The 15,708-nt window shown below is 48.2% G+C and overlaps 1 protein-coding gene across 2 annotated transcripts in view; it reads right to left on the bottom strand.

The window, feature by feature from the left end:
* USP9X (ubiquitin specific peptidase 9 X-linked) overlaps positions 1 to 15,708 on the bottom strand; it is a 1,605,828-nt gene that overhangs the window by 1,022,260 nt on the left and 567,860 nt on the right. For both annotated transcript variants that reach the window (XM_085622934.1, XM_085622935.1), the window contains exon 17: positions 2,953 to 3,048. In XM_085622934.1, the coding sequence (XP_085479060.1) occupies positions 2,953 to 3,048 (96 nt within the window). The remainder of the gene's footprint in view (positions 1 to 2,952; positions 3,049 to 15,708) is intronic.

The following is a 15,708-nucleotide window of genomic DNA, read 5'->3' as shown; positions in this document are numbered from 1 at the left end:
TTGGAAGATAGACTCCTCACGGACCACCTTACCAAGCGGGCCATATCCCAGACATATCGCAAAATCATAAACAATCAGCCGGACCCTTTGCTGGCCCTGAAGGCGAGATGCGAGGGAGAGATCGGTGACTGTGACGAGACGGAATGGCAGGGGGGCATAGCTTCCCCCAGGGAGGTAGCGATACCATCCACACTCAAGCTCATATAGCTGAAAATACTACACCGCACATACTATACCCAAACTCTCCTCTATAAGCTCAAGCAGACAGACTCACCCCTCTGTCTTCGGCGGTGCGGGCAGGAGGGGACCCTCTTTCATACCCTGTGGACATGCCCCATAATCAGTCAATACTGGAAGGCGGTCATGCGTACACTTTCGCAGGCAACACACATTACGACGCTTCCGGAGCCCAGGAGGTGTCTCCTCAATATTTGGGACTCCACTGATCTAAACCACGCACTGTAAACATGGGTGACAATAGGCATGATGGTTGCAAAACGAAACATAGCGCAGAAGTGGGGGTCCAGCCAGTCCCCTACCCTCCCCCAGTGGTGTAGAGACATGGATTCCATCATGGTTGCTGAAAAGGCAGTGTATATCCATAGGGGATGCCCCAAGAAATGGGCACAAGATACGAGGGGCATGGAATAGCTACCGAGGAGACATTTGCGAGCCCCCGAGGGACAACTCAGATTCAGAACTTAGTGAATAGGCATGCGAGGGGATGGACTGGAGGATGGAGGGTTGCCGCTGTGGTCCTGGTTGGGGTGCTTATACTTCCAGTAGAGATACTGTACCTGACACTGATGGTTGTGCTGTTTTTGATGTGGACTGATATTATGTATACTGATATAATGATTCTCACGCTACGCTATGTCACAGATTGTTCTTTATGCTCTAAGAAAACCAATAAAAAGTTTATAAAAAAAAAAATCAATAGTGACTATGTCTCAGCTAGTAAGGCTGCAGAACCTTTCAAGGCATTAGTTTTGACTTCAGTACATGGTAGCTGCAAATCTAAAATTGTGGCTCCACACCTGATCAGTACAACAAATGATGCTGATTCTTCTGTCGAACGAACAAAAGATTGGAGGGTGGGGGAGGGCAGGGGGTGGACACAACCCAGTGTCAAGGGAAGTGTCAATACCAGTGGCCTTATGTAATCCATAAGGTTGTCGCCACCATAACAGTGAGATGAATCACCCCAGTTATATTTATAGTCATCGTCCAGGCCATGTTGCCAGAATCAGATACAAAAAGGCTTTGGAATGCCTGAGGACAGCTCCTAGGTAGTGGAAACGTCCTGTGTGAATGAGGATAGACCGGTTGTGTCTGTAGTTGCTTAGAACAAGACTTTGGTAGAGGTCATGTTGGATTAAATTCAGCGTTGCCCAAAATAATTGCGTCCTCCTTCGGAGTTGGCAACATCCGGGGCGGTGTCGCAAAGGCAGTTACCGGCATGGATATTAGCAGAGAAATCGAAATTTGAATGGGTGACGGCCCAAGTGGCAGGGCAGACCCCACAGCAGGGTCAGGAGGTACAGAATATGTCGAAGACAGATTCACTGACAGTAAATTGACTGGCGGTCCCCTCGGATCTGTGCAGCCTGAAGGCATGCCAGAGTGAGGTTGAAGGGTGCCAAATTGCCTACAGACCTGGGAATTTGGGGTGTATTGTGTTAAGTTAGGGAATCGATCGGTTCCTATGTAGCAGAAAGAGACCAAGAGACCACTTGACAGCAACTTCTCTGGCCAAGAGTGGTTGAATGAGGAAGAATCCCACTTAATTTTACTCTGTTTCTATTTGGACTTCAACTTACCTGAGGATTTCAAATGCGAGGAACATCTTTTGTGGTTAAATCCAAGAGAGCAGGAGCGGGACACTCCCTCGAGTTCAACTGGGAGCGAAGCGTACATGTTTTTGGTGGCTACTTTGCAACAGAATTTCACGTTGCAGAACAAGACGGCCTTGGAATTCATCTGGGTGCCGTCCATGCAAAACTTGGAGCCATGCAACAATTTTAAACCCTTGCATGCCCGCCCCTTTCCCCGCCCAGTGCCGCGCCTTGCATTAGCGGGCGGAGTTCATGACGAGCTGGACTCGTCATGGGCACAGCGCCACCGCAGCCCATGACGAGTCCAGCTCGTCATGGGCACTGAAGGGGTTAAACATACCTTGTGGGAGTCTGTCACAGACATCTGTCAGTGACAGTCCTTACACGACTTAAACCCTGCAGTTTTAGGTGAGGATATGTTCAATCGAACACTGGATAAGAATATTAAGCAAAACATTTGTCAAAGACGAGAAAAACGTTTGAAAGAAAGATCTGAATTCAAATGAGCAAAAAAAATTTAAATCTGACATCAGCAAACAGGAGTAGTGCTTATATGCGTCTCAGATGTCACTTTCAGAGTGGAACAAAGCAGAGGTGGAGCACTACAAGTCCACCTGCTGGCACACAGGAGCAATAATTTGAAAAATGTCCAGATCTAGTTTAGCACCTAGTGGTATTCACAAGGTGAGGTAACTGTGGTTAGAAGTATCCATCAGAAAAAGCAGGTGTAGTAAGAGAGGAGGGAGCTACAGGCTTTAGTTAAAACCTGTATAGAATTTGAATTAAAGGCATCAAACTGGCTCCCACTCACAGGGTTTCTACCGTTTAGATGACTGTCCGCCCTCTTCACCTCGTATGACTACATGAGGGTGCAGTATGAAATCAGGGTAGTAGGCCACAGCATGCAGCATCTTACGACACGCAGCAACCATGGCATACTCATTCAATGTCACAACATCACAGGAGTTTATAATTACTTTTCATTGTAGAGCATTTTAATATTGCAGCCATGGTCATCTCTGCCTCCTAAATTCTAGCACCAAGGTTACACACATAAGAAATAATGATGTAAATATATATGCCTGGAATATTCATTAGAATATACTTTTCTGTTTACCTGATTGCCTTGTAATCTTGGCCCAAGGTTAGTATAGATCTCTTTAAGAAGATCAATTGCTCTGCTGGCAATATCGTCACTTCCCTGAATTACAACCTAAAGCACATTAAAAAATAAATAATGAGTGGGAATATTTGCAAATTAAGTTTACATACCAAAAGCAGCAACATTCATCATCTTTTTGCCAAGTCAAAATTGTAAACACTAATTTGTCTAATTCACACCCAAAGTAATGAACAACAATGAAAAAAGGGCAGAAAATGCTCAAGAAACCAATTCTGCTCATGCACTTCTTTTTTAAATATGTAAAACACTGCTGTATGTTATCAAAATTATTTGACTTGCATATTTGTGAGGCAATGGGGACTATTATATGGTGTGGTTGAGAGACCTCACTGTGCAATATACTACCAAATGTTCTAGGGCCGGTCAGGCTTCATTTGTTCAAGCTTAGCTTAACCCTGGGTAGCTGTGGCTTTAAGCAGTCAGGTTTCAACAAAGCAAGCATTTAAAAAAGATCAAAACAATTGAAGAAAGAAACACAACTTTAAAAAAATCCAACAACAATTTATAGAAATACCTTACATTTTCATAAATGTATGGACATCAAAACAATAAAGTTCCACCAGAGATGTAGATTTTAAAAAGTAACAATAAATCATGACTTTTCACTCAACGGTGAACAAGAGGCGGCAAGCTCAACAAATTGGACACTTAGAAACGTTTTCAACAAAAGATTACATCAAAGATGAGCGCAGTTACTTGAAGTACTGTGGACGACCAACTCTGGCTGTCTGTCAGTCAAGGGGAAAAACAAGGTCAAAAGAAACAGTTACCTTCACCAGAAAAGCAGTCTCCAGTCTAGTTCCAGCAGGGGTTACAGGATGCCGATTATGCTCAAGGATGCTTAAGATGCTGTGCAGACAACAGGGCACTGCCCGGGACTACTTCTCGGTACAGACGGGACTTTGGGCACAGAGGTCAATGTCCCTTGAAGTCCTCATTGGTCCAGCAAAAGTCCAGTTACCACTGGACTGCTGGTCACCGCGAACAATGAAACTAGTGGCTCTCTTCTTTTGGCAAGATTTCTCCTTCTGGGTGACCAGACCACACTCCAACGTCCCTCCCGGGTCCAGCAGACTCAAATACAACTTTCAGGTGTGGGGTCTCAGTATCCCAGGCTGCGCTGTGACAAAGAACGACGATACGGTGATCTAGGCTACCAGCTGGCCTGGGCAGACTTCCTCAGCTTTTGAAGTTCTGTTCTACAAACAGAAAGTCAGCCAACTGTATCTTGGAGTCTCTGCTTCTGGCTGGGCCCGGGGGACAAATTCCTCGAGAGCAGAACACCACAGGCACAGTTCTAGCTTTGCTAGTCCAAGTAGCAGCAGTTGCAGTCGAACTACAGTGTAGACTCTCTTTGCAAGGGCCATGAAAAGCTGACAGTCCTTCAGTCCTCTTGTCAAATCCTGGCAAGATCGGAGTTCTGGCTGCATTGGGTGCTCTTTTATGCCCAGAAAGTGCCCTTAAAGAAGGTTCCGGTCACTAGCTAATGGGCTACTTGCTCCCCTTCCGCCACAAACTTCCTGTAAAATAAAGCATCTAGTTTTCCCAGAGTGCTCTATTCTGCCCACTCCAAAGAGGGCTGAACCCTTCTCTTGGTCTGTTGGGCTCGGTACCCTGCCCTAAAGGTGAGGGTACTAGGGGGACTACATGCCCATGGAAAACCAGATTGACCGGTCGACCCCACCACCCAGATTCTCTTTCCCCAACACCAACCTGCCTACCCAGACAAAAGAGTAGCACTTCTCGAATGTGTTCACCTTTTGCCCTTCAAAAGCAGCTTCTCCTTTAAAGCTTGTCCTTTTGGACTAACAACCAGTGTGGATTCCTTCCAGGTGGAGGTAACACCTTCTACAGTGGCAAGCCTCTACTGTTAATGGTCCGGGGAGCTGTTTAAATGTCTCCCCAGATGGGCAGAAGGCAGTTTGGTGGCCAGCCTCTGCAAATAGCTACTGTAAAACTGGGGCAAAGGAGAGGAAACTTTCTAAAAGTTGCATGTAGCAATAAGTTACTAATATTTTGACTTAAGCATCAAGTCAGGCTTAAGTTACAAGTTGTTTGATACCTTCAAGTACTAACTTTGGTAGTACCATTTAGAAGTTAGCAAAACTGAGTTGTTGGCGTGTAACTCTGCACACGCCAATGGGGATACCAGTCTTCTCGCAGTAAAAACGAAAATTGCAAGATTTTACTGTCAGGATAAGTAAAACACATGTTCTACTTTTTAATATGCTACCCCCTGAATTAGGGCTCTTTATGCCTTCTTTAGCAGTGACTTACACACATTGAAAAGGGAGTTTGGGCTCTGCCATTGCTTAAATTGGCAAAGTAGATTTTTTAACTACTCCACAAGTCGGCAGATGTAGGTTGGGTGACACGTTTTCAAAGTCAAAGTTTATTGATCGAACTATAATTTCATCATCAAAATGTGCAAAATGGCAAGCATAAATACATCATAACACATAGTAGTTAATTGAATTTTGTAAAAAGATAAAAGATCCACTGCATACACAGATAAAAAGTAAACACTATAAAGACAAAGATTGGTAAATGTTCCGCACACACATCGATTCACTAAGATTTTACAATCAGTTCTGTCTGACAGACCATTCCGCATAGACTAACTTAGAAATCACTGCCACTACCACACATGAGGGGTCGCTCTTACAGATCCTAACTGCATGGATGCGATTCGTCAGGCCAAGACACCGGCATGGAGGAGAAATCCACCTGTGTCTATTTGGCATATTTAGGACAACAAAAAGCAACAAGTGTTCCTCTGTTTCCTTAATAGAAGTGCAAAAAATCCATTGTGAGTGCCCAGGCTTAGAGGTGTCCCAAGTTACAGCGTACGCAGCAATTGGGAGAGTCACTTATCTGAATTGCAAAAAGAGGGAACGGGCATGCACCGGGGAAATATAATCTAGGAACTTCTCTGCCTTGGGACAGGTTTGTGCATTAGAAAACACATTAGTGAGCCTGTTGAACAAGTTACTTACTTGTGTAAAGATATATCTGTAAGAGACAATAGTTAGTGATAGATTCCTTACCTTAGAATATCCCCAGGCATCAGACTGGATCCGGAAAGTTTTCGTCAGCAGTACCCCTGCGTGTCGGTAGGCGTCGTCGTACGGCTCTGCGTACGTCGCTGGCGTCGTAGCCGCCGACATGACGTCGTCAGAGCTACTTAGACACGCCCACGTGCATGGATGTCAGTTCTGTACACAACTTTTCTGCGCCAGAAGCGCAAAGACATGCCAGAGACCGACTACTGGCACATTAGAACTAGGGCCCTGAAAGGGTTGACCTGAACCCTAGAGAACAGTTTTCAGAACGGGGAGGATGGGCGGGCGGTAAGAAATCTATCACTAACTGATGTCTCTTACAGATATATCGTTACACAAGTAAGTAACTTGTGCATCTGAAAGAGACACGTTAGTGATTGATTCCTTACCTTAGAATACATACCCAAGCAATACCAACCCCGGTGGAGGGTCTGCGAAGAGAGATTACACCAGAAAGTCACGGAGAACTGAACAGCCAAAGAAGCCGTCTCTCAGAACCGTCAAGGCAATAGTGCTTAGTGAAAGTATGCAACGAGGCCCAAGCGGCCGCCTGACAGATGTCTTGCAGGGGGACACCGCGTCCCAATGCTGTAGTAGCTGCTGTCGCCCTGGTAGAATGGGCACGCAGCCCAACCGGAGGTTCCTTTTTAGCCAAAGAGTAACTGGATTTAATGCACAAGACAACCCATCAGGAGATAGTTTTCTTGTAAATAGCCCTGCCTTTCTTGGCGCCCATGTAGCCAACAAAGAGCTGGTCATCCACCCGGAACGGTTGTGTGCGGTTGAGATAGAACGAAAGCGCACATTTTGGGTCCTGACAGTGGAGCCTCTCCTCTTCTCTTGAAGGGTGCAGAGGCGGAAAGAAAGTGGGCAGAGTGACAGTTTGCCCGAGATGAAAGGCAGAGACTACTTTTGGAAGAAAGGAGGGACGCGGTCGAAGCACAACCTTGTCCGGATGAATCGCCAGGAAAGGAGATTTGCAGGAAAGAGCCTGGAGCTGACTCACCCACCAAGCGGAGGTGATGGCCACCAGGAAGACAGATTTCAAAGTTAATAACCGCAAAGGACAGTTATGAAGAGGCTCAAAGGGAGCGCACATCAAGTATGTGAGAACCAGGTTCAAGTCCCATTGAGGCATCACAAAAGGAATAGGAGGGAAAAGGTGAGTAATGCCTTTGAGAAATCTATTGACAACTGAGGACTTGAAAAGAGAGGGCTGATCAGGCAGCCTAAGAAAGTATGAACGAGCAGAAAGGTAGCCCTTGATAGTGCCCAGAGCAGAGCCCTGCTGGGCCAAAGAAAGAAGGAACAATAGGACCTCAAAAAGAGGGACAGCAAGAGGATCAACAGATTTCGCTGTGCCACAATTATTTTCCACCGACAGGCGTATACTGTTTTAGTGGAGGGACGCCTGGCTGCCAGAATCACATTACAGACTTCGGGAGGCAAGTCAAATTAAATTAGCTGTCGCCGCTCAATCTCCACGTAAGGAGGTGGAGGCTGGACAGGTTCGGGTGGAGCACCGTCCCCTGTTGCTGTGACAGGAGATCCTCCCGAAGAGGCAGTCAGATCGGGAGATCTACGCTCATACTGAGTAGCTCGGGACACCAAACTCTTCGAGCCCAGTCCGGTGCCACAAGAATGACTTGGGCCCAGTTGCGCCTGAGCTTCTTCAGCACTCTGGGCAGAAGTGGTATAGGCAGAAAGGAGTACAACAGACAGCAACTCCACTCGCGACGAAAAGCGTCACCTAGAGAGTGCCGCCTTGGAAACTCTTGTTCTCCCCACTGCTGAAAGAGACCTTGCCCCACCTCCGAGTGAAGATGTCATTCGTGATCCAACATGCACCTGCGGCTGAGTTAGTCTGCTCTGGCGTTCAAAGAACCTGCCAAGTGTTGAACCACCAGGAGAATGCCCTGGGGTTCCAGCCATGCCCAGGGGCGCAGAGCCACCTGACAGAGGGTCCACGACCCCACCCCGCCTTGCTTGTTGCAGTGCCACATGGCGGTGGTGTTGTCTGTGAACACCTGCACTACTGTCCCCTTGACAGAGGGAAGGAATGCTTTCAGTGCAAGTAGGATCGCCCTGAGCTCCAAAAGATTGATATGGAGCTTGAACTCCGCCTGAGACCAGAGACCTCTGATCTCTGCCTCTACCATGTGGCCGCCCCATCCCAGGAGGGACGCGTCTGTCACCACTGTGTGCTCCGGTTGTGTAAGGGAGAGGGATCTGCCGCTGACCCAACGCTGGTCAGGAAACCATCACTGCAAGTTTTGTGCAGTGCCCTCCGAGATCTGGACGTAGTCGGACAGGTGTCCCCGACGCTGCGTCCACTGGAACTTCAGGTTCCACTGCAGAGCCCGCATATGCCATCCGGCATAATTGAACAGCAGGATGCAGGAGGCCATGAGGCTCAGCAGCCTCAGTGTCTTACTGACCGAAACCCAGGACAAGGGCTGAAAGATCGGAATGATAGACTGAAGGTCCCGGACACACTGTTCGGGAGGACAAACCCGAAAAAGCTTCTGAGAGGGAACCAAATGAGACTTCGGCACGTTGATGGAGTACCCCCGCAAAAGCAGGAGGTCGGCCGTAGTCTGGAGGTGGGAGACGACTGCCCGGGGCGAGCCCGCCTTCAACAACCAGTCGTCAAGATAGGGGAAGACTGAAACCCCTGATCAGCGCAGATGAACTGCGACCACCTCCATCACTTTAGTGAACACTTGAGGGGCGCTGGTAAGGCCCAAAGGGGAGCCCGGTGAACTCAAAGTGCTCGTGGACAACCGTGAACCGCGGGTAACGCCGGTGGGCCGGCAGGACGTGAAAGTAGGCGTCCTGCAAGTGTAACGCTACCATCCAGTCTTGCGGGTCTAGGAAATGATTGACGTACGTGGCAGAGCAGGAGGAGTAGTCTCGAAGGGGAGGAGTAGCCCCGAAGGGGAGGAGTAGCCCCATCGGACTGTTTGCAGAACCCACCTATCCAGAGTGATGGCGCGCCAGTGGGGGAGGTGATGGCAAATCCTGCCGCCCACTGGTCATTTGGTGGTCCTGAAACAGTGGACTGAAACAGCAGACAAGGAAGGTTTTGAGGCAGCGGTGGTAGGGGTGGCGGTTGACTGATCTGCCCGCTAGCCCTGGGACCCACCCTACTGTTATACAAATTGATCTTCCCATGGAGGATGCAGGGCAAGACCATAATGGATGGTGAATTCCGCCGCATCTTTGCCCTCTGCAATTGCTTGAGAGCGCACCTTCCAAGCCTCCGCTAGACACTGTGGCAGCACCTGCTCCACCGTGTCCCACACAGAGTTGGAATAGAGGGCCAAAAGGCCCTTGGAGAAGCAGAGCCCTGGACCACTGGACACTCTGGCGGAAGGTGCGATGAAACTGGGGTTGCGTTGCATGCACAGGCACCCGTGTGTTACTTTTAAAGTGCGTTATTGAAGGGTAGTAGCAGCTCAGTAGAGGAGGCCGCAGCTGCACTGCAGTGAGATTTGCCCTGATAGGCACTGTAGGGAATTTGAGGTTAGGAGCCTTTCCTACGCCATATCACATAATGAACCTCCCACCTCCGCAGCTACGGAGGAGGGGTGAGAGTGTATCAGGGTGAGGAGATAATTCCAGCTAGCTGGAATTCTCCATATTGTCAATCCAGTTTAGATCATCCTCAAAGCGAGATGCAAGAAGGTCCTCAGACCCCTCTTAGTACCTCCCTTCGGTCAGGAATAGGAATTGAAGGCAGCATAAGGCAGGCTCGATATAATCCGGCTGTGAGGCAACGGCATGCTGGATCCGAAGGCGGCGCCGAGGCCGGAGCCGATGCCGAAACCGAAGGGGGCGCCGAGGTTGGAGCCGAGGCTGGAGCCGATGCCAGATCCGAAGGCGGCACCGAGGCCGAAGCCAACTGCCGCGCCGAGGCCTCCGGCAGTGCTACAGCCGGAGCCAACGGCTGCGCCGAGGCCGGTGCCGTCAGCGCCGCCGAGGTAGAAGTGTACGACAGTGCCGAGGCCACAGCCAATGGCAGTGCAGAGGCCAGAGCAAACGGCGGTAGCGACGAGGCCGGAGCCAACGGCGCCACAGGATAATTTGCCAGCGTAACCAGGGCCAAAGGCCGCTGCACAGGAGCAGAACCACCCAAGGGGTCCGCGGGGCCTAAAGGCGCCCCGGGGGGACCGGATGGGACAAAGAAACGGCCCATGGCCGACAGAAGAACCTGTGCTTCTTCTGGAGGCGCGTACGGTCCCCGTAAAATGAAGATAAGCCGAAGGCAACAACGGAGGCCCCAGAGGAGCCGCGGGGGAGTGATCACCTGTCCCCTCCACCGAGATTCGCGACCTGTGAGGGGTAGACAAAGAGCGAGGTCGCTCCTTCGACCTTTAATGACGCTTGTGACTTACCTGTCCCGATTCCGATGAACAATGGTGTCAGCCATCCCTCGACCTCCAACGGAAGTGGGACCTTGAGTGGCACGGTACCGAGTGCCGTGCCTCTAACAACTTCCAGGAACACTCCCACAAGCCATCTGCACCATGGCCCGACAATCGTAGAACGTCTTGGGGAGATGGCATGCCCCAATCAGAAGAGCCACACGTTGTGCGGGTCCGTCACCGACATGGTCCGACGGCAGTCCCAACAGGACTTAACTCGGGCATCCCCCACCGCACCAAAAGTCGAATTCTCGAAAAAATACAAGTCTCATAAACAAGTCAAATTTATTGACCAGGAGTACTGCTCTCTCTCGGATCTGCGCTTGCTGGCGCGGAAAAAGAAAGAACTGACGTCAGCGCGCGTGTAAGTAGCTCCGACGACGTCATCTCGGCGGCTACGACGTCAGCGACGTACGCAGAGTCGTACGACGCCGCCTACCGACGCACAGGGGTACTGCTGACGAAAACTTTCTGGATCCAGTCTGGCGCCTGAGGATATTCTAAGGTAAGGAATCTATCACTAACGTGTCTCTTTCAGATCCTATAGTTGAACATTCATTTTGGGCAGCAACACTCTCCCAGTAACTTGATTTGACCACTGGACTCACATTGGCCACAAAGGATGAAGGCTCTTCCCAAAGCGTTGCTGGGCCCAACTCCATCCAAGCTTGTCTTTAATAATGTTAAATGTCAGTGAGTTCCGCTCTACAGTCATACAGTTCACTAGTCGCCCAAATACGCAGCCAATGGAGCAGTTGTGTCAAAGACTCTAGGTCAGAGACAGGGCTGATGTCAAGGTTTAATGATAATGGCGCAAAGGGGGCTCCCCTCCCCAACCCGGAGAGGGCTCTAATGAAGTTGTTTTCTTTGGTACCCAAATTACAACGGCCCCATAGGTCAGCCCATTATAATGCCACACCTGTGCTTGCATCTTTTAAAATCCATTGCAGGGAGAATTGGGAACCAATAAGTCTTCTTTACAAGCCTAATTGCCACTGCTCTATTGGGTACTATATGCAACCTTTTATTGATCTGTGGGCCCCAAGAACCGGAGTTAGGGAAGCGGATCCCTAAATAATCAAATTCTCTAACCAGTACTTCACTACCCAGTTATACAATGCCTGTCGCTCTTTTCTTCCTTGAATAGGTCATCTGCTTAGTCTTGGCGGTGTTAACTTGAAGGCCATAATCTGAGCAAAACATACTAAAGATATCTACAAGATTTTGGAGACCCACCATCGCTTTGGCCAGTAGGAGAGGGTCATCAGCAAAGAAGAGAGCCAGGACTTTTTTTCCTGCTAGAGTAGAGTAATCAGTTACACAATTGGTCAAATACTGGACATAATTTTTGATAGAGAGAAGGAAAAGGGTAGGAGCCAGGACACACCCCTGGCAGACACCCTTGTCAATAGGAATTGGTCCAGTGAGCTCTCCTTTTATTACACATCGAACCCTGGCGAAGTTACCCTCATGAAGACATTCAATGATCTTTAGCTGGTCACACAAGATCATTCATTCATACAAGACCTCCCATAGTTTCTTTGTTGGTACTAGATCAAGGATGGCATGGAGGTCAACAAATGCCACAAAAAGTTCACCCCATCTTTATCAACCATTTTCCACTTAACCAAGAGTAAGCGAAGGATCTGATCTATTGAGCTGGTTTTACATCTGAAACCTCCTTGCAAATTAAAACCGGATAAGGTGATCACAAATCCACTCCAATAGCCGCTCCACAACTTGCTTGCAGAAAATCTTTTGGAGGTTGTCCAGAAGGCTAAATGGGAAGTAGGTGAAAGGAATAGTAGGACTCCCCTTCTTGAAGACTGGAACAATCTCTGCCACTCTCCATGTTGGCAGCACTGTTGCCCGTTCTGCAATTGTGTTAGTAATGGTGTTAATATAGGGAACTCAAATATTGGAATCTGATTTGAAAAGGTCAGCTGGGATCTTGTGGAATCCCAGAGCCTTCCCTTGTTTCAATAATTCAATCTCAAGGGCGGTCTCTTCTAAAGAAAACATTACAGAAGTAGCGGGCGTATTCAAAGTAAATACGCCTTTGAGGCCTTCAAGCATCGAGTCTGTGTCAGACACATGAGTAGAGATTACGATTTTGCAGCCCACTCACAGCACAGTATGGACGTCTCAGTTGGAATCCTAGAATTCACACCACTTTCACTAACTAGGCACCAGAACTGCTTCTGGTTGTTGACAGATGAAGCCTCTAGGAGACCAGACTAAGTTTTACACTCCCAGGCAGCTTTTGCTTGCTTTATTTCAGACCTATACTATGATCTGTATGTCCTTCTCTCCTGGCTAATTCCCTTTTTGATTGCCCGAAGGAGAGTATTCTTGGCCCCTCTACAGGATTGAGTGAACCACCGATTCGTGGTGCCCCCTCCCCTGACACCTTTGATGACTCGATAAGGAAAACCATCTATGAGCCTATCAAAGAGTTTAATGCGCTAGGCAAGAATGGATTTGTTTTCCCCCAGTAATCACACATGACCTCCTTCCATGCAGCTAGGGCTAAGTACATGTCTGACAGAGCATTGGGAGAGGAGCACACTTCCTCCACTTCACTTTCTTACAATTATTTATGACCTTCAACTGCTGTTCTTCAACTGCTGTTCGTACAAAGGGGACGAGAGACAACTGCTGCCTCATACTGAGCACTAGGGGATCATGATCACTGTCATCCTGCTTGATCACTACCATATCTTCTATCTGTCTCCATAGCTTAATGCCTAAGAGAATAATCAATGAAGCTTACATATGAGCCTCTTTTGAATGAGGGTGCAGGTGTAGCATCAGAGGGCGAGGGTAAACATCCTATACGACGAATGTGTCACAACCCATGCCATTACCCCACAATTTTTACTACGCAAAATCTTTTAAAACGCAGGGCTTTACACCGCAAACCATTACAACGGTTATGGTATTGGGTTGTATATGAGATTTAAGTCACCTGCCATGATCACATAATGGGGGCCTGAATGGCCTGCCAAGATCTTGTCCAGCAGGTGAAGAGTGGGTGATTTGCACCCTTTCCCAAGACTTTGAAAATATATGTTGATTAACAAAAGAGACATACCATTTGAGATAGAAAAAAAAAACCTTGAATGGAGTTCGACTACAGAGAAGTAGAGTGGTGTGCTCACCCAAACAAGAAAACCTACCCAATGGATGCTAGGGATCTCTTTGCTGGAATAACCTGGACTCCCCGGTCGAGAGGATAGGCCTGAAACAGCACCGAGCTTGCTCACCACCACAGCATATGAAGCTCTCTCCTCCGTAGCCACAGTAGGGTAGAAAGCAGGCCAGAATATGGAGAAGTATCAACCCCACAGGCCTCACTCAATTCATCATACCAGTCTATTTCAGGTTTAAGCTGGTCTTGTAAACACCATTCCTAGCGCTTCAAAATAAGGCTGAGGTACTGATGTAGGACCCAAAGGTGCTGTTGACGCCGGAATCAGCGACAATAGGCGCCGATTCAACTCCGGGTGGTTAGAAACTAGAATGAGGCTGACACTGCCAGGGGGCATCGGGAGTCCCGGCGACTAGGTTTGAGCCGGGGAAGTCACTGTGGCCCACCATTGGATCGAGAGAGGGGGGGGGGGTATTTGGCAATGGAGCCCACTCTGAGCTGCCGGGCCCGAACCGGAAGGGTCAGGCCACCCAAATAGGAGGCGTCATAAAATTATTTGAGCTGGGCGGGGGTTGCTCCTGGGAAGGGAAGGAAGCACGGAGTCAGCCCAGGCGCAGGTTCCACAGAACTAGGCCTAGTCAGCTGACGAGCGGCAGTACTTAGGACTCCCAGAGCAGTGCTAGACCTTCTCGACCGAGAACGCTACCTCCGGAGAGAACGACGCGGTGTCGAGCATCGTGGCCGCAAGCGCCTTTAGGGACCACTCCCTCAAATCTTTTGGAGCATTGGTCCAGCCGTTAGAGTACGACTTTGAGTTGTGTTCGCGCTCCAGGCAACAAAGACAGATGAGGTGTGGATCCGTCACGGTTTGAATCCACCACCAGGCTCAAGGACAGTGGTGAGGGCTTGAAACAATCAACTTGTATCAAATTGAAAGTTCCGGATGATGCCCATACGTGGCCGGTCTCCATGGGATCAAGAGGGCTGTAGTAAGGACAAAATGTCATGTAAGTCAGTAGCCAAAAGGAATCGTCTGAGTTGACATTAAGGCAAATGATTATACTGAGGCAATCGGTCTAGCAACAGCAGTGGTGAATAGCATAAAGAGATAGCCATCAATGTAGTACAGATAATGTACAGTAATTTCGATTATGGAATGTTAAAAAATGGTAGATGCCGGACAAATGCAATCGCATTGGTTAAAACCACAAAGGGAGAGTCATCAATGTAGTACAAATGATGTATGGCAATGTATTTTGAAAAGTATTAAGACAGACAGATCTTTATGGGTCATGTTGGAAAGAGGACCAGTATGATCCAAAAGGTATTTAAGTTATGCAGTCAGTAAGAAACATACTTCTAGACAGTGAGTGTCTAACCGGGACATACTAAAATGAACTCCATACCCAACATGCAAAATGTGCATATTATGGACAGAGGCAGGTATTGTGGGTTTATCCAACACTGTCCAACAAAGCTCATCAGATGTGTGTCCTTGATCTATAAAGTGGTTAGAGAGTTTGGTGGCCTGTTTCCTGAATCTTATCGTGCTACAGTGCTGTTATACATGTTTTCACATTACGTGTAGTCATACCAACATATCAACCCACAGGGGCAAGTGATAAGGTAAATCAGCTATAAGTATTGTAGTTGGTATGCTGCTTCAGCTCCATAAACAATAGGGCAACTAGGCAAAGAGGAACACAAGAAGGAGGAAAACAAACACTTAAAAGTCCCACTAAGACATCCAAAGATTTTGGAAGAGATGCCCCACCCACTAGCTAGTGACCTCATTTATCATCGGAACCTATCCACACCCTGGTAGGGTGGTACCATCAAAACAGACTCTACCAAACTTGGGAGTTCTTATATAAAGTGTTTGCCTCAATAAAGCAGAGATCCTGGAAGGTAAAAATAGAAAAAATACCTTGTGGTATACCCAAAAAGAATTTATTTTTATTTGTAGTGTACCGTGGACATGAATAAAAATAAGTGCAGGGTTTTATTTGAGGATTAGTGTCTCAATTGCCCCCAATTTTTGCAGACATGT

The sequence above is a fragment of the Triturus cristatus genome, chromosome 8 (assembly GCF_964204655.1).
Source record: "Triturus cristatus chromosome 8, aTriCri1.1, whole genome shotgun sequence".
Lineage (NCBI taxonomy): Eukaryota > Metazoa > Chordata > Amphibia > Caudata > Salamandridae > Triturus > Triturus cristatus.
This window is presented reverse-complemented; position numbering and strand designations above follow the sequence as displayed.